General features: G+C 44.5%; 1 protein-coding gene across 1 annotated transcript in view; it reads right to left on the bottom strand.

The window, feature by feature from the left end:
* Positions 1–231: 231 nt before the first annotated feature.
* GPAT3 (glycerol-3-phosphate acyltransferase 3) overlaps positions 232–24,049 on the bottom strand; it is a 41,229-nt gene continuing 17,411 nt past the window's right edge. The window contains exons 3-12 of the mRNA XM_063135635.1: positions 22,759–23,029; positions 20,110–20,184; positions 16,665–16,754; positions 13,288–13,381; positions 11,148–11,263; positions 8,612–8,667; positions 4,924–5,009; positions 2,880–3,008; positions 2,588–2,667; positions 232–1,340 (exon numbers count right to left, since the gene is read on the bottom strand). Coding sequence (XP_062991705.1) covers positions 1,223–1,340; positions 2,588–2,667; positions 2,880–3,008; positions 4,924–5,009; positions 8,612–8,667; positions 11,148–11,263; positions 13,288–13,381; positions 16,665–16,754; positions 20,110–20,184; positions 22,759–23,029 — 1,115 coding nt within the window. The 3' untranslated portion in view covers positions 232–1,222. The remainder of the gene's footprint in view (positions 1,341–2,587; positions 2,668–2,879; positions 3,009–4,923; positions 5,010–8,611; positions 8,668–11,147; positions 11,264–13,287; positions 13,382–16,664; positions 16,755–20,109; positions 20,185–22,758; positions 23,030–24,049) is intronic.

Genomic DNA, 24,049 nt, shown 5'->3' with positions numbered 1-24,049 from the left:
CCAGTTTTTAGCTCTCATGGATATGCTCGAAAGCGGGTAGGAGAGCATGGGCAAAGCGCTGAAGCCATAGTGGATATAAGTTTGAAGTAAAGCAAGAATAATGCAAAGGTATTTTATGTGCACACAGTCCTGGGAAAGGAATAATAATAATATAATAATAATTAATAATAATAATATGGCTACCACTAGTTAGAAATATAGAATTTATTTCAATTTACAATAAGGCAACATGACATATTTCTCAGACATTTAAGTGACAGATACACATATAGGCTCTTGCCAACACAGTCCATGAGAGCAGTGCATTTCATAAAACATTTGTTTCCCTCCCAAATTTCTTTTTTCCTTCCAGCTTTTAGGGTTTTATTATGATGGGGGCAGAGCAATTTGCAAAGTTGGAGCTTTGTATATCATTTGGCCCTTTCTCTCGTGCGGAGGATGGGGCGGGGGGGAGATTGATACCCAGACTGTATCAAATTGTGTTCCAGATGGTTTTTAAAACCATCTTTGGAAAGATGGGGTAGGTTTCTACAAGAAGCAAACTCCCCCCACCAACCCAAAAAAGTCTGTAGGCTGTTCTAGTTCTTCATTGCAACTGCTAAGGATAAAAACCAGCCCGTTCTCATTTCTCACCTGTTTAGTCTGATCATACTCAGACATTTACGACCTCCCAAAAACATTGAATCAACATCCACCAACAAAAATACACCCAGGAAAACCTTGGAAATGTAAGACCATCTATTCAAACAATCACCACACAGCAGTCCACCAGCGGAACCCTACAGCCACCCTTTCCTAGCCTGGGGCCTTCCAGATGTGCAGACCAACACATCTGGAAGGCACCAGGTTGGGAAAGGCTGGCCTACAGGAATATTTGTTCAAACAGTCCCTAACCACGTGAATGATGTGACCATTATTTATACAATTGAACAACTTGATTTTTTTTAATTATTATGTACATTCCCCTCTCTGGGCTAAGGTTCAAAAGCAGCAGCCCGTTTTAAGCACTGGGACGTTCTGTTCTGCTTCAATCCAATTCTCTCTTCCAAACATCAAAAGCAGGAATTTGCCGGTGGTCAGCAGCACACGAACAAGAACAAAGCAATGTCCTCCACTGCTTGCACTTGGTGCTTTATTATTAATATTTTCTTTTTTCTAAATGGGGAAAAAATCCAACACTTTTCTATAGTGATGAGGCGTGAGAAATATCAGCTGCAAGAGATCAGTCCGTGAACACCGCTCGACTTGAGGATGCTCTATTCCCTATGATCTTGCTGTAGGTTTTCTGTTCTTCCTCCTTAAAAGTGTCCTTCACTTTGTCTCTTTTCAAACCTCCGTCCCTTAAAATAACAGGGCAGAAAGAGAAATATATGAAGTATAGTATAGATGGCACTCTTAGAACCCTAGCTGTCATAATAGACATTTTGTGACTGTGGACTCAGAACCTACCCATACTACGCTCAACATATAAGGTCCTCCTCCGAGTGCCTACTCCGAGAGAAGCTCGGAGGATGGCAACAAGGAAGAGGGCCTTTTCAGTGGTGGCCCCCCCAATTGTGGAATGTTCTCCCTGAAGAGGCTCGCCTGGCGCCAACACTGTTTTCTTTTCGGCACAAGGTCAAGACTTTTCTCTTCTCCCAGGGAGTTAACAACATATGCTGAGTTTTTTAACTGACCCCAAAATAGTTGTTTTAAATGGATATTGTTGTTTTTATGCTTTTGATGGTTTAAATTTTTTGTATATTTATTTTTATGTTCACTGTTTCTAACTTTTGTAAACTGACCAGAGAGCTTCGGCTATAAATGTAATAAAAATAAATAAATAAATGACCATCAAAAAGCTCAGAGCCTGCTTCAGCTGATGTGCCAACGGCAGCCCTTCCTGGAGAAGTTTATTTATTTTATTTATTTATTTATTACATTTTTATACCGCCCAATATCCGAAGCTCTCTGGGCGGTTCACAAAAATTAAAACCACAATAAAACACCCAACAGGTTAAAACACAATTATGAAATACAGTATAAAAAAAGTTAGGTCTGGTCATGCTGACACTTGCCTTGACACCCCCCAGATTAGATTACTGCAATACACTGTACATGGGGCTGCCCTTGAAGAGTGTTCAGAAATGGCAAGTTAGTGCATAAAACATAACCTACAGGCAGATTCATATGGGAGGATGTGAACTTTCGGATAACTTGGCCCCTAGCTGTTTTGGGGTTTACAGGTAAGAACCAGCACCTTGAATAGGTCCCAGAAATGCAGCCTGTGTAATATGGTCTGAGAAACACAACGGAATGCTTTGGAGCACAAGAAGTTGTCTTATACTGATTCAGGGCATTGGTCCATCTAGGCCAGTACTGTCAACACTGACTGGCAGCCGCTCTCCAGACAGGATTTTTTCCAGCCCAACCTGAAGATACCAGGGATTGAACCTGGGACCTTCTGGCCAAGGGAGGGGCTGTAGCCCTGTGGTAGAGCACATGTTTTGCATGGAGAAGCTTCTCCAAAACTGAATTTGGCCCTCAGGCTGGAAGAGGTCCGACATCCCTGCCTTAGAAGCAAAATCTCATTATTATTTTTTCTCACCAGGGCAATTCAGTTAGTCCTCCTTGGCGTGCAATGGCAGACTTCACCCTGTCGGCAAATTGTACGGCATCTTCTCCATCCTGCAAACCAACCAACATACAGTTAGAATCCAGATAGCTGCATCAGACATGGATGCAATAGGGAAGCTCACTGTGGACTTTAAAGAGGGGGAAGCAGAGAAGGGTTCCCTGGTTTGTCATCCTCAAAACATTACAGTAGCTCCAACAGGAAAGAGGTATTTCTTGCACTTAGTATCAGAGTTTATCCCGCCAATGATGGGCCCAGAAGTTACCTCTCTCGTCACTGGTGGCAGATACCACACATGGCAGACGATAGCCCAGCTGGTCATTATTCGCAGGAGGTAGCTCACTATGCCATTCTTGCTGCTGTTCCAGAAGGCATCACCAAACCGGGGGTCGTACTGCAAAACAAGGACAATGGGGGAGCCGTTGTCACACCCAGAGCCAACACACAAGAGGCCATTTCAGAACATGTGTACTAGGATGCAACAACTGAAGAGGGCTTTCTAAAAAGCGTGCAAGGAATCAATCATCAACATCTCCTGTGGCATCCAAAGAAAAGGAACATGAGGGCAGCCCTGTCGGATCAGACCAAGCGAGCCAAGCATCTGGTTTCCCACAGTGGACCACCAGATGTCCACAAGCAGGATATGGTTCGATACTCTACCTTTCCTTTGGCTGAGGGTAGGTTAATTTTGCTGGCGTTCTAGATGAGAACAGAATTGTCCAGGCTCAGAAAAGCCTGCCGACTGCACAAGACATCGGTGTGGGCTTGCCTCCTCCTCGCCAGGTGAAGCAGTCCCAGATCCAGGTTTTTGAGGGAAAGACACCCTCAATGGGCCTCCTCCTTTAGTGAGTCTACGTTCTCACCACCATTGTCATTAGCTGCTATTGCTCCTCCTCCTCCATCTTCTCTTTCTCATCACTTGCTTGACGGGCAGAGGGAAGAGAAGAAGGCTATCCATGGCTAGTAGTCCTGGTGGCTAAGTGCAACCTCCAGTATTAGAGGCAGTACGGCTATGTGCATCAGTTGCTGGGGAACATGGGCGGGAGACTGCTGTTGCACTCATGTCCTGCTCGTGGTTCCCTGGACGACAGCTGGTTGGCCGCTGTGTGAACAGAGTGCTGGACTAGATGGACCCTTGCTCTGATCCAGCAGGGCTCTTATGTTTTTAAGTAGGCACTGGCATTTCTGCCCCCTCCTCACCACCACCACTTCCTGGGCTAGAGCAAGAACCAGACGAATGAGCAGGTTGCAGTGGTGAAGACGAGGAACAACTCCAGGCGACTCATGTCACGGGGGCCCTGCTGGGTGTGGGCCTCGGCAGGTGCCTAGCCATGCCTAACCTTGACACCTGCCCTGCTCTGAGGGCTGGTAATGCATCCTTTCATATGTGCCAAAAGTCAACCTTTTGAGATGAAAAGCTGAAGCGTGCTTCCAGCTTTTAATATAAGTAAAAAGTAAAAGATCTCCTGTCAACCTTGAACTAGAAGCGTTGCACACAGAGATATCAGGAAGAGCCTGGGTCAGGCTGCAGCCAGCCAGATGCCCCAGGAAAAGACAACTCTGACGATACCCTTCCCTTAAGTAGAGGAATGCTCTGAACATGGGTTAGCAGCCACTCTACATTAAGGCTGTCATCCTCTCCAAGAAATCTCAGCTAAATGAGCTAACTGGTTGATTGAATTTGCATAGATTTGTATATAAAGACAATTCTAAGGGGAAAAAACTGCAGAGTTTTTAAATGATGCATGCAAGTCTTGCAGCAGCCACCTTGAGAGGCATTTTCTCTTGTCTGTGGGGATAGGGATTGGGGAAGGAATAGGAGGAAGGCCTCTTCTAAGGGAGCACCTGCCGCCCATGGTCTCTTTTACGTGTTTATTAAAATATTCAACTATTTACAAATCTGCTTCTTGGTTTAGGAAAGAAGCAGGTTTATAAATCAATCAACCCATTACTCAACTAAGCATTTCAGCTCAACTCTGTGTATTTATCCCTAGCCCAGGAATGCAGAAACAGTGTCCCACGGAAGTTTTGCATCCAGCCCGTTGAGACTCCTGGGCTTCCTCCAAAGGCTGGTGGTTTCACTTCCGGGCTCCACTTCTTGGGAGAAATGTCTGCTGCAATCTCCAATGTGAAACTGGATGCAGCTGACGGAGGACACGGCAGGTGCGATAAGAGCAGCTTCTCTTCCCAGTGATGGTCAAGTGGCTTCGTGCAGCACAGAGGGGGAAGCGTTTCAAAGGCTCTGGTTGAATGGCAAACCTTCTAGAAGCCAATGGCATTAGCATTAGAAAATGTTTCCGCTCTCTTACCTTGATAGCAACTGGATAGATGGTGCCACCAATTTCAAAGCTCCCCTTTTTAAACATCATTACAGAGGTGTTGTTTATACAAGTGCCTGATAAAAAAAGACAGAGAGAGAGAACAGTAAGAAACGCATATGCAGATCATGACATTAACACTAGGGGTGTGCACGGACCCCCCGCTCCGCTTCACTTGCAGATCCGCCATTTTTCGGAGCGGGTCGCTCCGCCCCGCCCCCGCTCCGCCCACTTCCGCTCCGCTCCGCTCGGAGCTCCGGATCCGGATCCGGAGCTCCGTTTTTGCCCCCCCATAGGGTTGCATTGAAAGCTAAAAAAGTAAACAACTTTTTTTCCGTTGAAGTTAGAAACCTCACGTTTGGCACCATGACACCTCATGGGCGTATACACACACACGCCAAGTTTCAAGGCAATCCCATGATCCCCTGATTTTTGGCGAATTTTTGAAAATCGGGCACCCCACACACAACATCCCTGCGAGGTGGGCAGGGGAGGAGGGAGGGAAGGCAGGCAGGCATGCAGCTGGCATTTCTGGGGGCATAAGGAAGGGAGCCAAGGATAAGCCAGTAATGCATAGAAAATGGAATAAATCAATCAATAAACAAAGGAGGGGTGGAATTAAAAGCAGCAGTGTTGCTCAATAAACAGCAAGAAGAATTAAAAAAAAAAGGCTATATCTGTCTTTTACCAGCAATAGGGGGACGTGCCCGGGGGAGGGGGAAGTAGCTGCCAGTTCAAGACAGCCACCAACAGCTCTGAGAAGAAGTAAAACGCTCACTTCAACTCATAACAGGCATTGCTCCACCACTGAAAAGTGACCATTCACTTCAACTCATGATAGGCATTGCTCCACCGTTTTACTCTCTTTGGAAGGCTCTATGGCCTTCCAGTGCAGGAGAGAGTGGGGGCACGTCCACGATGAGATGCCCTAGGGGAGCTCATCCCCTTGCACCACATCGATTCAGTTGTTCACCAAGGTTAGGGTGGGGAGCAGTGCTGTGTTTTCTATCTCTTATTCTTGGCTTAGTATATGATTTCAGGTTGTGTTTGTGCATTTGGTGGGGCTACTGTGTTAAAAAACACGGGGAAAAGCCCGTTCAGATGAAGAAAGAGAAGTTTCCCAGAATCCCAAGTTACCTGTTTTGCCTATGCCCTCCTCCAACTTTGGGATCATCATGACCGGGAGCTGACTCTGCCCCTCAGCCCTTTGAAAAAGGTATTTTTCCCGCCGATTTTTAAAAAACTTCTAGCCCGCGACCCGTACGATGCAGAAAGTTGAGAGTGGTCTCAAAATGACCCCCATCCACGACTCTCTGTGCACAAGAATTTTCAGAACGATAGCTTAAACCCCCCCCCAGTTATCCCCGATTCTTTCCCTCAATGCAATCCTATGGGCGAAAAGCCGAAACGGAGCCCCGCGGTTGACCCTATTTTTAAAAAACTTCTAGCCCGCGACCCGTACGATGCAGAAAGTTGAGAGTGGTCTCAAAATGACCCCCATCCACGACTCTCTGTGCACAAGAATTTTCAGAACGATAGCTTAAACCCCCCCCCAGTTATCCCCGATTCTTTCCCTCAATGCAATCCTATGGGCGAAAAGCCGAAACGGAGCCCCGCGGTTGACCCTATTTTTAAAAAACTTCTAGCCCGCGACCCGTACGATGCAGAAAGTTGAGAGTGGTCTCAAAATGACCCCCATCCACGACTCTCTGTGCACAAGAATTTTCAGAACGATAGCTTAAACCCCCCCCCCAGTTATCCCCGATTCTTTCCCTCAATGCAATCCTATGGGCGAAAAGCCGAAACGCAGTTTGAGCCCCGCGGTTGACCCGATTTTTAAAAAAATATTGCACGTGAACCACAGCACGCAGAGAGGTGAGAGTGGTCTCAAAATGACCCCCATCCACGACTCTCTGTGCACAAGAATTTCCAGAACGATAGCTTCAAAAACAACGTAGTTATGCGCGATTATTTGCCGCAATGCAATCCTATGGCGAAATGTTTTCAAGATGGCGACCGGAGCGCTCCGACTGAACTCGGAGCTCCGAAAAATGGTCGCTTCTCTTCGCCTTGCTTCTAGGGGGTCCGCGGTCCGCTCCTACTCCGCCTCTGGGTAAGGCGGAGCAGGCCAATCCGCTACTGCTTCTACGCTCCTAATCGGAGCGGAGCACATCCCTAATTAACACATCAAACATCCAATCAAATGGCTGCAACAGGCTGCAGAATTTACCCCATTTCACCAGCAAAACAGCCAGTTGAAGTGGTGACAAGTGCTTTCTGGTACAGTGGGGGGACGGGACCCTCAGCCATCTTGCCCTTAAGGTAGGGTGACCCTATGGAAAGGAGGACAGGGCTCCTGTATCTTTAACAGTTGCATAGAAAAGGGAATTTCAGAAGGTGTCATTTGTATGCATGCAGTGCCTGGTGAAGTTCCCTCTTCATCACAACAGTTAACGCTGCAGGAGCCCTGCCCTCTTTTGTAGAGTGACCAGATACAAAAGAGGGCAGAGCTCCTGCAGCTTTAACAGTTTTGATGAAGAGGGAACTTCACCAGGCGCTGCATGCATACAAATGACATACAAATGAGCCCTGTCCTCCTTTCCATAGGGTCACCCTATTTAAAGTAACCCACCTGAGATGTTCGTCAAATTTCCTTCCCTTCCGTTTGCAGGGGGCAAATGGCCCCACAAAAGTGTTGGGGGGGGGGTAGAGTCTTTCCAATCCATATATCCACATTTTAAGTAGCCATGTCATAACCTCAGTCCAGTCATCCTTCAGCTGCCCCCACCCCAGCATGTGCGCACATGAGAGTGAGCACAAATGCATGGAGGGGAAAATAGAACCCTACCTGGTGTCCCCATTCCCAACAATTGAATGCCTACTGGTCCTGCTTCCCTAACATCCATGCTTTCAGCAAAACATCTGAAACACACACACACCTCACGTAGGATGGAACTATTTGTATGGGACACAGGTGGAGAAACACGGCCCTGGGGTCTGAATCTGGCCCTCCTGGGATTCCCCAGATGGCCACGCCTCCCTTCTCCCAACCCACCTATCATGTAGTGATTTCCAGGCTTTCATGCAGGATTTCCCGCCACTCTAAAAAGGTTGAAATAGCTCTCCTAAGGCCTAGTTATTGGCAGTCCGAGCTTTAAGCTAAAATACGCTGGAATATTTTATTTGTGCTTTTAGGTTCACTCGGCCGCCGGCCTTGCCCACCACTGGAACTCAGCCCCCGAGAGCTTCTCTGAAATTTTGTCAGAGGTTCCACACCAATAGCAACTCCAGGCCCCCTGCATGAAAGGCTCCTCTTTTAGCTGCTGTGCTGAATGCCCAGACACTGGGGAAGAGGACAAGGACCGGTAGATGCCTGGATGCTGGGGAGAGGCAAACAAGCGTGGTCCGGCTTCACGCACTTGTAATATACAGCATGGAGCTACGGGGAGAGAAATGAGTGGATGAGGTTATAATCCACCATCATCTCATGCCATCGTCCGCCACAGGATCCACACCACTGGATGAAATTCCACTAGGATTTTGATGTCATCAACATGAGAGGGGCTCTGGCAGGGGCAAGTGGGAATCATCAGTTTTATTTATTTTTTAAAATCAACACAAGCAAAAACAAACAGGAGATCAGTTCAGTTCAGGTTGGGGTGGATTGTTGTTGTTTTACCTTCTGGAAAAATCAAGATGGGCAACTTGTCCTTATTGGAAACATGTTCTCTCAATCTAAAATTTAAAAAAGGAGAAATATTTCAGCTATCGTCTCAGTACTGAGGCTGAGAACTAAGTCATTGCAGATAGCAATCAAGCTGGCACGAGAGCTGTCAAAGGGTGAGGCGGTTCTTTGTAGGCTCTTCGTGATGCTTATCTTCAGAGCACCATTTCAGATTCCGGCAGATTGCAGTGGTGGGAAGATCCTCAGCTGAGTTCAAGGATGCATGCCACGTCACATCCAACATTTAACAGCCACATACACACCGTGTTTTTCAGCCTTCTCCAAACTGGTGCCCTCCAGATGTGTTGGAATACCCAGTGATGGGTATTCCAACACATTCCAATACCCAATTACCTAGGGAGGTTGTGGGCTCTCCCACACTAGAGGCATTCAAGAGGCAGCTAGACAGCCATCTGTCAGGGGTGCTTTAAGGTGGATTCCTGCATTGAGCAGGGGGTTGGACTCAATGGCCTTATAGGCCCCTTCCAACTCTACTATTCTATGATCTCCCATCATTCCCAAATAGCATGATCCAATCCTGCTTGCGGGCTTCTCACAGGCACAGGGTGGGAACAGAATGTTAGACTAGATTTGGTCTGATGACTCTTATGTTCATAGTTATTCAACGTGTAGTTGGCAGGGAAAAGAAGCACCACTGAACAGATAATGAATGAGGGACTAGCTCTGGTGCTGCTGAAAATGGTTAAAATCTTTAATAATTCTTATTCGTATGCAAAATGCTGAGCATTTTTCATATGAATAAGAAACTTATTAAAGATTTTAACCATTTTCAGCAGCACCAGAGCTATTCTCCCATTCATTAGCCATATCATTATTCAGGCTGAGAGTGATGGGAGTTGTAGTCACAGAGATCTGGAGGGCACCGGGTTGGGGAAGGCTGGCACTGTTTTAAAAGCATCTATTGTTTTTGCGTCACATAATGTATACAACAAGGGTTCTACCAATGGAAGTTACATCACCACCTGCCTCGTTTTACAGCAAAGAGGTCTGTGCCTTTGAATTGCATAAACAGGGCCATTTAATCAATTGCTTGCAGGAATAGTTTCCAAGTGTGAAGAAACTGTGCGATAGGAGCTCCTGGAGAATATTCACGTGGGGTACATATATCTAGCAAATACTTTCAAAAACTTAATACTTTGTTTTGTAAATTTGGGGGGTGGGGTGGAGTTTCCTTTCAACCAAGAATATCCTTGAAAAGGATGCAACTTTGCGACTGTGGATTTGCCTTTCCGGACCTTGCTACATATTATTGGGCTTATCTGCTGACCTACACCAAATTTTGATCTTGGCCTCTTAGGTTTGATTTCCCACCTTAGTAATTTTTGGAATCATCCTGTCCGGAGCCTCTTTCCAAATGGATGGCATTAGCCTCCCGGCATACTAAGGTGGGCTCTGCTTCTCCCACAATTTCAGCAGCTAGAGATGTGGGGCATATAATGTCACACAAATTACAGTTTGACCCGTTCTCATGCTAAATTGACTGTACGGGGGAATCCAGGCTTAAAAATAGGAAAGAAAAATGATTTTGTGGAAGACCTGGACAGACAGAATGATTTTTACCCTGTAGATGATGAGTTTTTGTTATTTTCAGCTTCACTAAAAAGATTCAGGAGCCAGGCCCACAGGACACAAATGGACATAAAATTTACATATGCTGATGTATATTTATAGATGCAAATTTAAAGCAATTACTAGCATTTATGTAAATTTCACAGACAGCAAAGCCAGCCAATTAATTTCTCAGTTAATCACCTCAAATAAAATAAATGCTTAAATTTGCACCCCGCCCCGGATCAATTCAAATCAGTAGTCCTTCTTCTATTACAATTCTCGTTGTCACACCCCGACTCTCACTTTCCTTCCTGTAATTGCCCCCACCCCATGCAATTAAGATGAAAGGAAAATCTTCCATTGATATCAATGGACCCTTGGAGCGCTGGAAAATATATCCAGGTCCTAGGAAAACAGATTCACAGCTAAGGCTCCATGGGCCTTAACAACACCCCTGGGTCTCAAGTCTAAGAAGAGAGGAAGAGGCTTCCCTAAACAGGTTCTGATTTAGAAGGGAAATAGAAACAATTCTACAATATGGGAGCCGGCCTCACCCCAATTTCTTCTTCTTCTTTCTTCAGTTGTATGAGTCACACACAGAGAATGTAGACTAAATACTTTATATGCATTTTGGGGCCAAGGGAGTGGCCTTGCAATGCATTCACAGAGAGAACAAACACAATGATTAGGTGTGGTAGTGACTATAGGAGAGAGATTAGGGGCCTGCATGGCCATGACACTCACTGGGTACCACTGGCCCAGGCACCCTCAGAGCTTAACGGAATTCCCAGGGGAAATTTCCAGGATAACGTCAGAACTGTTATATTCTATTTTGCCATTAGAAAAATGCAATGGTAATTTGTCTCTAGCACTATGTTTTAAATTTAAAAAAACAAAAAAAGGAAAAGAGGGATTCTACCTTTTTGTCACTAGATGGCGATCTTTCATTTCAGAGCGCTCGAACCAGACATGTGGACAGGCCTTGACAGTGGCTCTTTGAATGACACCCATTAGGCCCCCGTGAGACTGGCCAACCTGTAAGCCCCACCACCCCAAAACAAAACAAAAAGACAACATGATTAAATCAGCATGGCTTCCTTCAGCACAGGCAGGACCTACACGACTGCTTTAAAACAGTTTATAACAGTAGTGACAACGGTTGGGGCCCAGGACACACTCCATGTACAGTTTTCCAACCATTTTCAAAGTGTCATATCCTGTTTGGTATACACCTGACCATAGTTGCTTTTTAACTAAATAAAGAAGCCTCGTGATTTGCCGGTCTCACTTGTTGTAGACCTGGGATAGGCACCTTTTTCCGGTTGTGGGCACATTTGACAATTTTAAGGAACATTCCTGGGCACCACCACAAAATGGCTGCCATGGGAGGTGTGGCAAAGGACAGGTAGCCTGCCCAAAAGACTGAGTACAAGGGCAGAGGTGGAGCCTGATCCCACACACACTAAACTACTCCTTTGAACCTAGTTTTCAACACCAACAGAAGCCTATTTCACAGCAATCCCAGCAGCAAGTAAAAAAATGTGTTAATTTAAAAAAAGGGGGAAGAGATAAGGCACCTTGGGGGGACCTAAGAAAAGCGTCTGAGGCTCATTGGTAATGCAAACAGGGCCAAATTAGATTTTTGTGAGGGGAATATGGGCCTCTTAATCCCTATATTTCCCTGACGATGCTAACACAGGGCTGGGGGCATTTGCAGAGAAGGACTGGTGGACCGGAGAGGGGCACTCAGCATTCCATCCACTGGCCAGTTATGCCCTGCAAATATTTCCCCGGCCTGTTTTAAAGGCTTTGCTCCAACCTCACCCAGCTCCCAAAATGAAAATGGGGGAATGGGGAGGGTTTTCCTCTGGCCAAGCCTCCCCCATTAAGTGTCTTGCCCACCCCTGCACTATCTGTTAAATCAGTAAACACAACACTGGAACATGTGTTTGCTGAGCTAACATTCATTTTAACTGTAAAAGCACTGTTCCTTCATGCCAGAGAAGTCAAACCTCACCGTACATATCTTCGCCGTTTATTTGATGACAGAGGCTTCACAGCATTATATTTCACAGACAATCAAACACTACTATCATTTCTTTGTTTTGCAAGGGGCGCTATGCATGGGTAAGATAAAGCTCTCTGAATGCCCCTCTCCTTAGAATCAACATACAATGCCCCCAGAACCCATTAAAGCCCAACACATTTACCTCAGCCTCCTTTTTCCTCCCCCCACCCGATTCTCCCATGTCAAACTTTAGATTGTAAACTTCTAGGGGCAGGGGATCTGTCCTCTGTAAATTCTGTTAAACTGGTACTAAAGGGGTTAAACAATTTCGCTTATTTCCCTTTTGAACAAGATTAACATCCTCGTGTGTTCTGTGAAGTGCCTGGCACACTGACGGTGCTAAACAAATCAACAAACTATTCAAGTCAGTACTTCTATGCAGCTGCATATTTAATTTTGGGTACATAAAAGTGAGGGGCTTCGAACCTCAGGCCTGTGAGCTAAACCAACCTGCCTGGAGTCCTAATCTGACCCAAATTTCCCCTGACTCCACTCCTTCTCCCTGGATCAGTGATTGGTGGTTTTCCAGCTTCCCCCCCCCCCCCCGCCCCAGTTTTTCCCTTTCTAAAAAACTGGAATTGTCTCTCCTAAGGCTTCGTTTTGGCAGCCAGAGCTTTAAGATAAACTACGCCTGGATTTTTGAGCATACTCCGTTTGCCTTTGGCACTACCTGCCACTGGAATAGCTTCTCCAAAACTGAATCCGGCCCCCGGGCTGAAAGAGGGACAACACCCCTAACCTAGATAAAAGATATACACTAATATGTATTTGATATCATTCATGCAGGGCTGCAGCCTCAATGTTACGTAAGCATCTACTTCCCTTTTCTGAGTTTTCCACCAAGAAAAAAAAAACTCAACTTCTTCAAAGTTACTGGAAACTAGGAAGCAACGAAGGGTCGCTGATGACTTTGGGTTTTTATTTTGAAGAGTTTTCGCAACCCTTTGGGTCTTGCAGTTACAAGACACGCATGTGCATTACTCTTACGTACCATTGCGTAACAGCCATCATTCGTCAAGATTATAACATCGATCGGGGACGTGTGGTTTGCGACACAAATCCCTCCTTTTTGGGGTTTGTTTTCCCTGCAATTACAGGACACGAATTACTCGCAATGTTGTCGTATGTCAGCAGTGCTGTGATTTCCAGATGTCCCAACAAGCTACATATTAGTATTCTACACACAAACACAACCCTAAAAGCATAACAAGTATGGTTTAAAAATGTGTTAAACATTTTTAAAATATATTTTGTTATTTTTTAATATTTCCGAGCTGCAATTCTCTGCTACAAGCAGCACTTGAAACAGCACATGGGCTTTTAAACCACACAGACGCTTCTAAAGTGGCGGTAGTGTGACCACTCCTGTAGAAGCCCACTCTGGACCCAATGGTATTAGGACACCTATCGCCCAGTTGCAAATACCCCTTTCTTAGGGAAGGTATTGGAGAGGGTCATGGCAGAACAACTGCAGGCACTCTTGGAGGACACTGATTATTTAAGACCCATTTCAATCTGGGTTTCGACCCAGTTATGAGACTGAATCAGCCTTGGTCGCCCTGATGGATGATCTTGTGGGGGGGGGGGGGAGTGCAACCTTGTTAATTCTGCTCAATCTTTTATCAGCTTTTGATACCATCAACCATGGTATCCTCCTCGATGGACTCCATGGGATGGGCATTGGAGGCACTGTATTACAGTGGTTACGGTCCTACCTGCAGGGTCAATTTCAGAGAGTAACATTGGGTGATCATTTCTCACCCCTGGGCAATTAAGCTATGGGGTACCACAGGGCACCATCTTGTCCCCAATGTTGTTTAACATCTATATGAAGCCTTTGGGGGCGGTCATTAGGGGATTTGGAGCAAAATGGCATCAGTACGCTGATGACACACAGCTTTATCTCCCTGTGACATGTGAATCAGGAGAGGCTGTACAAGTCCTAGATCAGTGCCTAAACTCAGTAATGGACTGAATGAGGGCCAATAAACTGAAGCTGAATCCTGGCAAGATGGAAGACCTGTGGGTGAGTGGTTCCTAAATCCGGGAAACCATTTGGGGGTACTCCTAGATCCATCATTGTCGCTGGAGGCCCAAGTGGCCATGGTGGCTCAGAGTGCCTTTCGCCAGCTTCGGCTGGCTTGCCAGCTACAGCCTCTTCTGGACAGGGATAGTTTGGCCACAGTGGTACGGGCATTAGTAACCTCAAGACTAGATTACTGCAATACACTCTATATGTGAGGCTGCCCTTAAGACTGCTCCAGAAGCTGGAGCTAGGGCAGAACACAGTAGCTCGGTTGTTGTCAGGAGCTGCCTCTTTTCAGCATATAACTCCTTTGCTGAGGGAATTGCACCTATTGGCTACTGGGCCAGGTTTAAGGTTTTGGTACTAGTGTACAAAGCCTTAAACAACTTGGGACCATGATACCTGAAACAGCGCCTTCTCCCTTACCAACCTGCCTGAACACTGAGGGCATCCTCCTGGTGGCCCCACATGGTTGTGTGGCCCGATTGGAATCCACCAGGAGAAGAGCCTTTAGTGTAGTGGCCCCTTCTCTGTGGAACTCTCTGCCCCTGGAGATCAGGTAGGCACCAACACTAGGCTGCTTCCGGCGCCTCCTGAAAACAACCCTGTTTCAAGAAGCCTTCCTCAACTAACTAGCCAGTTTTTCTGGTTTCTTTGTTTTTAAATTGAACTATTTTAATTTGCTTTTTTAATCTTCTTTCTTTTACTGTTTATACCTGTGTTCACCGCTCTGGAATCTGTGTTAGATAATTGAGCGGTATATAAATATTGCTAATAATAATAATAATAATAATAATAATAATAATAATAATGCAATTGCAGTTAAAACACAGCATAGGAAAAAAAGTATATAATGTACAGTGAGGCTCACTGTATGCTGAGCTGGCTTCAGGTATAATTACTAATTTCTCATTTGCCTATGAAAAGTAATTAGAACAAAACAACATACAAAGAAACTATGGTGTCAGGATCAGGCCTGTTCTCCGTGGTGTGGTCAAAGGAGTTTCGAGGAGGAGGAAGAACTACCACCACAAATTTACCAGCTGTGTTGGAAACCGGGAGGAGATTCTTGGTTCTTCTTGTTCTGATTCCGATTTCCCGCCCTCCTGAAACCCGTTCCCCCACACTAAGGAGAACAGGCCTGATCTTGACAATACAGAAACAGTTGATATGGGAGCACAGTGAAGATATAGGTTTTCATGGCTTGCATGAACACATGCAGCAAAGGAGTAAGGCATAAAGTCAATCAGAAGGGAATTCCAGCACTGTGGGGGCCTGTATCATGTACTCACCGACCTAACCAGTCTTACTTGGGGGAGCCTCTGAAGGGTGGAAGGCAGCAGTCCTTTAGATCAGAGGTGGACAGAAGGCACATCTCCAGATGTTTGGGACTTCAACTCCCAGAAGCCCTTGCCAGCATATCCAATGGTTAGGAATGCTGGGAGTTGACACCCAAATCATCAGAAGTTCTACTTTCTGCCCAGCCTGCTTTAGATAACCTACGCATTGAGAAACTGAAATTTTGCCATGACTTCAGAAGAATACTAATAATATGCTAACCCAGAGCCCTATTAGCCCTACTCCTCACATTGCTGACAGGTAGGCAACATTCACACACACTCCAAATCCACCATGCAGGTAAACTCACACATGAAGCCCCTGAACTAAAACGGTTATCAGAGTCGGCATTTCTAAGACGAGGTGCCACCACCGACAAGGTCTTGCCTTTAGGTCACCACCCATCTGACTTACAAAGGCAGCTGGACCTGAGGACATTCCTCAGGACAGGATCTTGACATTTGAGAAGGTTCACAAGGCAGCAAAGAAGCCAGGAGATTGTGACCATCATCGTACATTCTGGAAGTCAATTCCATTAGGTGCACAGAAAATCTCTTGTTTTGTTAGTGGATGGAGGCATAGGCCTTAAGGCCTGATATACACAGCATGCAAAATGAGGTGGCAGAACTTTGAGGTGTTAGACAAGACGATACTACTTCAGTCTGCAGGAGGAGGAGGCCATTTTTGAGTGCGCCCCACATTAAATACAAATACATGCACACGTACGTGCACACAAACTCACTTTCAGTAACAAAGAACAACTAAGGCATCAGGGATAAATACTGAAGCTCGCACACTCCTCTCTGTGTGAAATTTTCGACTTGCAGGGAGATTTTTATGTAAGGAATGTTGAGAAGATGTGGTCCCCCACCTGCAGTTTGCATTGGTACAATCCGCTCTCCGTGACATGTAGACCAGGCTTAAGTCTTTGTGCAACCTATGCAATACTGCACCATCACAGGACAGCTGATTTAATTACAGTTCTGATATATGACTTCACTCACTTATTATGGTAATAAACATTGCCAGAAAGCGATCTGACCAGGATCCGGGAACACGTGAGATGGACGAGGTCACTCAGCCAGTCTTTGGTTCTGCAAGGCAGGAACATCCAGATATGAGAACAGGTTTGGAAATTGGCCAGAACACTGCGCGCGCACACACACACACACCCATTCATTCTCCATGATTTATTTATTTATTTATTTATTTATTACATTTATATACCGCCCCATAGCCGAAGCCCTCTGAGCGGTTCACAAAAGTTAAAAACAGTAAACATTAAAAGTATACAAAATTTAAAAACATAAAAACAACAGTATTTATTTATTTGTTACACAGAGTTACTCTGCTGATCACAGAGTTACAAGTGCAAAAGCAAGGGAAACCCCATGGAGGAGTAAAAAGAAGCCAAAGGCAAAGGTAGAACCAGCCAATCTTCAAAATGAAGTATTTCCAAAAGTTTATTTACAGTGCCAAGGTGCCGCCTACGCATTTCGAACGCAAACTGCGCTCTTCCACCCGTAGGCCCACCCGTAGGACATTTTCCGTGTGGACATTGTAAATATTGCAGTCATTCTCTCAAATTAAAACACTTTGTTAATCCAATAGATAACAGAGAATATCCTTTGAAAGATCTTACCACATGCATTACAGAGTTTGTAGTATATGGCATAATCTGTCCCTGTAATAAATTATATATTGGCAAAACTACAAGAAGTGTCAAAACCAAGATAGGTGAGCATATTAGTAAGATCAAATGTGGAATAGAAGGAGCACCATTAGTTCACCATTGGAAAAAGAAATCACATCAATTTATTTATTATTTATTTATTTATTACATTTCTATACCGCCCAATAGCCGGAGCTCTCTGGGCGGTTCACAAAAATTAAAACCATTCAAAATATAAAACAACAGTATAAAACCATAATATAAAATACAATATAAAAGCTCAATCAGATAAAAACAGCAGCAATGCAAAATTACAAATTTAAAACCATGTTATTTAAAATTTATAGATTGTTAAAATGTTGGGAGAATAAAAAGGTCTTCACCTGGCGTCTAAAAGCATATAATGTAGGGAAAAGGACGTAAGATATGGGAAAAGGACGTAAGATATGAGACACTGGTTTTATTATTATTTTTCAATAATCAACTAAAAGATCTATCATTCTGGGTTATAGAAAAAATCAAGAATAAATCTGATAGGATCCTTTTAGAAAGAGAGGCCAGATGGATTATCAGGCTCAATACTATCAGCCCATCCGGCCTCAATGAGTCTTTGGAATTATCGGCACTGTTATAAGAAACATTTGTTTCCAATTAGTTGTCAAGGTCTCTTTTCCCTCCCTATAAATCTCACCTCCTTTAGTATGTCAGTCTAGCAGCGTTCTGCAGACAACTTAACGAACTCTGTAAGTAAACTCTGATGTTTGTATTTGTAACATAGATATTTACTCCTGGTTGGTACTGAATGATGGTGTATTACACCTTTTGATTACAATTTGAATGTCTGGATATACATAAGTTGTTTAAAGTATTTTTAGGTACAGAAACTTGTAAAACGCCTCTATTTGTAAATATTATGATTCAAAGGACTTTTTTATTTATATTTTAGATAAAGCCCTGAGGAAGAGCGCAGTTTGCGTTCGAAACGCGTAGGCGGCACCTTGGCACTGTAAATAAACTTTTGTAAATATTTCGTTTTGAAGCTTGGCTGGTTCTACCTTTGCCTTTGGCTTCTTTTTACTCCCCGATCACAGAGTTACAGCAGCAATTGCTTTTACACAATGAACTCTATCATCTTTTGTGAACCGCCCAGAGAGCTTTTTGTGAACTGCCCAGAGAGCTTCGGCTATTGGGCGGTATAAAAATGTAATAAATATAAATATATAAAATAAATCATCTTAATGGGCGGTGAGAATCAGCATGCTTTTCTCTCTTCTTTTTTTTAAGTAAGCTGAAGCAATCTGTCCAAACTGCATGAGCTCAAAGGGGGCAACAGAAACTGCCCTCATAAAAATCACCACCAGCCTCCATCTCCAACTTCCTTCTGATATTTCTACTTGGATGCTTCAGCATTGCCTGGAACTCACTGTTCCCCAAACAGAACTTCTCATCTTTCCTCTGAAGCACTGCCCTTTCTATAGTATCTATTTGCTATGTTACAATCCACTCTGTTGAACTCTGTCCACTCATGTAGCCTTGGCTTTTACCTTTGATTCCTCACTCTGTCTCCCCTTCATTCCCGGTATTCAGTTCACGGCCAAGATTGCAAGAATACAGGTCTTCCTCTCTGCCCCCTCAACAAAAAATCTGGTCCATGCACTGGTCCTCTCTCAACTAGACTCCTGCAATCTTCTCTTCCCTGATCTCTTGTTATCTCACCTTGGTCCTCTCACATCTATCCATTTCACAATGTACTTCATGCATCTGATCAAGATGCTGAAAATATAAATTACACACTAGCACACATGTTTAGGTGCTGACTCTGGCCTAATGATTTTCTGCCCCCACAAAAAGTAGGTGGGAACAAGGCTTTCAAATCTAAATCTGCGCAAGGCTGAGCATCCATCACATTACTTTCTGAGCATCTCTCTGGTTCTGAAGGACCATCCAATGCACAGGCATTGAAGGTTTGGCTCTGCTCAGTAAAAAAGCTGAAAGCTTTGCCATTTCTACAACTGCCAAAAAGGAAGAATCCACTCTTCACCCTGTGCGTCTCCATCACTCATTCTGTATCCATCTCTTATGCATGCCACACATCACACTCAGGTGGCCCACTTTGGGTTTGTCCTTCATGGTCTAGACAAAGCAAAGTGGAGGCAAACCACTCATTACACCGTGGAAGTGTTTCTCAGCTCTGCCAGTTCTTCAAGTGGGGATTGCATGACTGAATGATTCCTCCTTAAGAGAGAGAGAAATCCTATGCACAGAAAATGTGCATGTCAGGACAAGGATAGAATACTTCTCCTTAACATCTAAGCTTCTAAGCATTTTTTATATATATATATAGTGCAGCATTATTTATTTCAAAATTTTCTCATTGATCCCTCAGTTGTATAAAATACTACAGTAAAGGAACAGTTTGAGCCTGTTATACTGAGTTCCATATTCCGCAATGACTAATAATAGTTAAACAGATCACGCAATACCTCTTCCTAATCTCTTTCTCAATTGCTTCAACTTGTCTTCTGCCCCAATTCAATTTTCCACAATCCATTTCAGATTAAACTGTTTTGCAAAATCATATTATGTTTTGGCAAGTTGCTAGCATTCACTGTCACCACTGTGTTCTAATAATTCTACAAGGTGCCGTGGTTTGCATACTTGGAACAACGCCATCGCTGATGAAAGAAGTCCGCCTAAGGTTGAGTCAAACATATGCTGCTTTGTAAACTCTTAATTTCCTGAAGAAAACTTTACTAACGCAAAAGAGATCCACCTACTTCCCGTTTGGCAGCTGTCCCACCAGCGTGGTTCCCACAATCATAGAAAGTATCCCAATAGTCGCCAAGGTGGCACTGAAAAATAAAAGGGAGAGTCCAAAATGTATTATCCACTTAAGACCACCAGCCCTTACTTGAAGCATAAGAACATAAGAAGAGCCATGCTGGAACAGACCAAGGGTCTATCAAATCCAGCATTTCGTTCACATAGTTGCCAACCAGCCGCCTCAGGGAATCCTGCAAGGAGAACTTGAGGTCAACAATGCCCTCATGCTCATGTTTAAACAGCTTTCAAGAGGAGACCTTGTCCAGCAAGGTTTTTCCCCCAGAAAAAAGACCTTCTTAAGGTAGATAGTTTTGGCCTCCCAATCATAATAGAGTTAATATGCCTTTATTTATCACATTCATATATTGCCTTCCTTGCATGATGGAACTCAAAGTGACACACATGGGGTTTCTGAGGAAGTCTCCCGTCCTGGTACTGACTAGACCCAGAACTGCTTGGCTTCAGCAAGGATGCTGCATCACGTACCTCTGAACCAGGCCCTGGGCCATATGCAGTTAAATCTGCCTTGTATGCCAAATGCAGCACACTCCAAGAGTGCTATCTAGCTCATGCCCAATTTCAGAATGTAGCCGTGCCAGTTCCTAGAAGCCAACAAAAAGCCCACTGAGAAGGTCATGGACATCAACATGACATCAACATGTTCTTTGCCATGCCTTTATTCTTAGCTATGCTTCTTACTGCCCTCTCTTAAAAGAAGCCAATGCCAAATTTCAGTATAAACCTTCAACATATTATTTGGCATGCAGCTTGTCTTGCTTTCATGAGTTAGCTGAGCAGAGGACTCTAGAGTGTTCTACCAGCTTGTGTTCCCCAGGCCCATGCAAGTTAAAATGGTTTCTTTACTAGGAAGCCCCCAAATCCTGAAGCTGGCCTAGTTCCATCCAAATGAATTGGAGTTTACTGAAAAGGTGGTCTACACCCCAAATTAGCCTATCCATTGGATATCTTATGGCTATCCTGCAGCATTCTGGAAAGGTAAATTCAAAACATAAGGATCCTCAAGTCAACACCTCAAGTCCTTATAAAGGTTTAGAAATCAGAAGGTTGTGAATACAATACCTATGCATTTTGGGGAGTCTGACTTCCCCTAGATCAGGGATAAGGAACATGTGGCCCTCCAGATGTTGTTGGACTGCAACTCCAAAGATCCCTCATCATTGGCTACGCTGACTAGGGCAGAAGGGAATTGCAGTCCAACATCTGGAAGGCTCCACATTCCCACCTTTGCCTTAGAACTTTGAACATGAATTGACAGCATGTTTTGAAAATTCACATTTTGCGGGGGAAATCATCACACACACACACACCCATGGCAAGCTGTAGTCCTTGGTACTGAGAATGTGCCAGTGTTGAAAGCAAGTTGAGAAAATCAGGCATGGAACACTTGCATAGGGGATAGCAATGGTACAGGTATGTTGCCATGCGCTGTGACTTTTCCTCAAGAAGTGTTTCGACTGCTCTTCAAATGCACTCAAGAGAAATGGAGGCTAACCTAGCAATCCTAGGAAGGTTTACACAGAAGTATGTCCTTTCGGATTTAATGGGATTTATTCTCAGGTAAGTATGCCTAGAATTGTAGCCTAAATTACTAAAACCTGGTCTACACATGCAGCAAAAAAAGGCCAGAAAGAAGTGGGAGAAAGGACTATGCCGTTTCAGACTGTATGCAATGATCACATTTTTGGCTACCCTCTCCTATGTGGAAAAAACTCCTCTGCAAATAGAAAGCAGCCCAATAGGAAGCAGGCTGGTCTAGAACTTTTCCCCCTGATGTGCTGTGGCGTTTTTAAATTGCATCCTATCACACCTGCTATCTAAAGTGGTACATTCCATTCTACTGCCATATGCTTCAGTGTTGCATGTTTCAGTCAGGCCTAATAGGAGCAATGACAGGATCTGTATGGGATCCCTATCTTTTGCCCCCCCCCCCAAAAAAAAACACAAGGTGGGCTTCTTACATACGTAGCGGGGTGGAGGAACACTTTGGTTGCTTAGTTGGGGGGAAGGGAAGGCACCCTGTTCATACTCAGGGGCAGTTCATTACATATTGTTTCATATCCATTCCTTTAAGAACAGGTATGGCCAAAGAAGGAATAAACGGCACAGAATGGCACTAAGTTGAATGGCACTGGCGAGAGCATGGGTGGGCAACTTTTGGTCTCCAGATATTTTGGCCTACAATTCCAATTATCCCTCACCATTGGCTATGCTGGGTAGAACTGACTGGTGGATAGGCCAAAACATCTGTAGGGCCACAAGCCTCTCATCCCTGGACTAGAAATAGGATGGGGCAACAAGACCAAACCCATAAGAACCTAAGGAGAGCCATGCTGGATCAGACCAAGGTCCATCTAGTCCAGCATCCTGTTCACACAACAGGCAACCAGCTGCCTGTGGGAAAGCCACAAGTAGGACATCCCCTACTCCTGTCTGAAACACTGGTGATCCACTGACAGTCAAGAGAAATAATATTGGGCCAGATAGACCAACGGTCCAACTTGCATAAAAGTATCTTTCTCCCCCACCCCCCGCCGCCACCCCCACCCGCGTGTGGGTTAAAAAAATACACACAAAAAACTTACCGAAGAGGCAGAAAGAGACAATACCGTACAAAGACTCCAATAACCCACACTATAGTCAGTCGTAAACTGATATATTGAAAGTTAACATTGGTCCTGGTGAGGAGATTCCAGGAGACCAGCTCCTCCGAGGTAAACCTTTGGGTGACCTCATCTTCCACAATTGCTTCAAATCCTTTTTTGCAGAAATAAAAAACGTCTGAAAGCTCAAAGTCACCACAGTGCAGGCCAACAATTGAATTCTCCATTGAGGTCTGATCTCTCTGTATGATAACTTCAGAGAAGGGGGGGAGAGAGAGAGAGAGAGAAAGAGATTAAAGCTGGATGAGAAAATTAAGATGGGCAGTAACAAATCAGTTGTTAATTGCCTTTCTGTACTTATCTTTTGGAAAGAACCAAGCCGGTTTACAAAAACTCAGTTGTCTTCAATGCAAGTTCTAGGAATACTTGGTACCATTTTCATGAACAATTTATACTCACCATTAAAGAAATCAGTTTGTGAATTCTTCTCCTAAGGAAGGGGCGCCAACTTGTGGTCCTCCAGATATTTTGGCTAACAACTCCCGTGATTTCTCACCATGGGCTATTCTGGGTAGAGCTAATACATATGGAGGGCCACCAGTTGCCCACCCCTGATCTAGGGGAACAGCATCATCAGAAAGGAATTCTGCCTTTCAAAGTCATGTTAGCTGGAGACTTCTGGCTGAGTAGGCCGGCTTTTCCCTCCACGCAAACATTTTGGCTCGAACCAATCAGAACAGTTTTCTTCATAAGCAGCTGCCTTTAACGTATCTGCTACACCAGCATCCAAATAACCAACTGAGTAGATCAGGGATCCACAACAAAGCGCCCACAGGGACCTCCAATGGTGCCCACAAAGTTCTCCACTCCCTGCAACCTTCAAAAAATGTTGTTTTTTCATTTTTAAAACTTGAAAAACATTAGGGCACCAGGTTCTCCTTCCTGTTTCTGGACCCACTGCTGATCAGCAACTGGGCAGGAAGAAAAGAAAGGAGTTTTTTTCCAGGCTCTCCCCAATCTTCTTCCACCCACACAGACCTTTCCCATTCGCTCTCGCTCGGTCTCTATTCTCAGCCTCTAATCTTGCTGTTTCTCTCCCTTCCCTCTCCGACCCCTTCATCTCAAGTTCTCTCTCTCCTTGTAATTTTTCTCAAAACAGCAAGAGGACCCAAAGATAGTGTTAAAGTCGTGTACATACAAGTGAATAGTAGATCTGTGTATTCTGATACAATATGATGTTGCCAAATATATTATACGTTATTGTAGATGATAA

This window comes from Elgaria multicarinata, chromosome 10 (assembly GCF_023053635.1).
Source record: "Elgaria multicarinata webbii isolate HBS135686 ecotype San Diego chromosome 10, rElgMul1.1.pri, whole genome shotgun sequence".
Lineage (NCBI taxonomy): Eukaryota > Metazoa > Chordata > Lepidosauria > Squamata > Anguidae > Elgaria > Elgaria multicarinata.
This window is presented reverse-complemented; position numbering and strand designations above follow the sequence as displayed.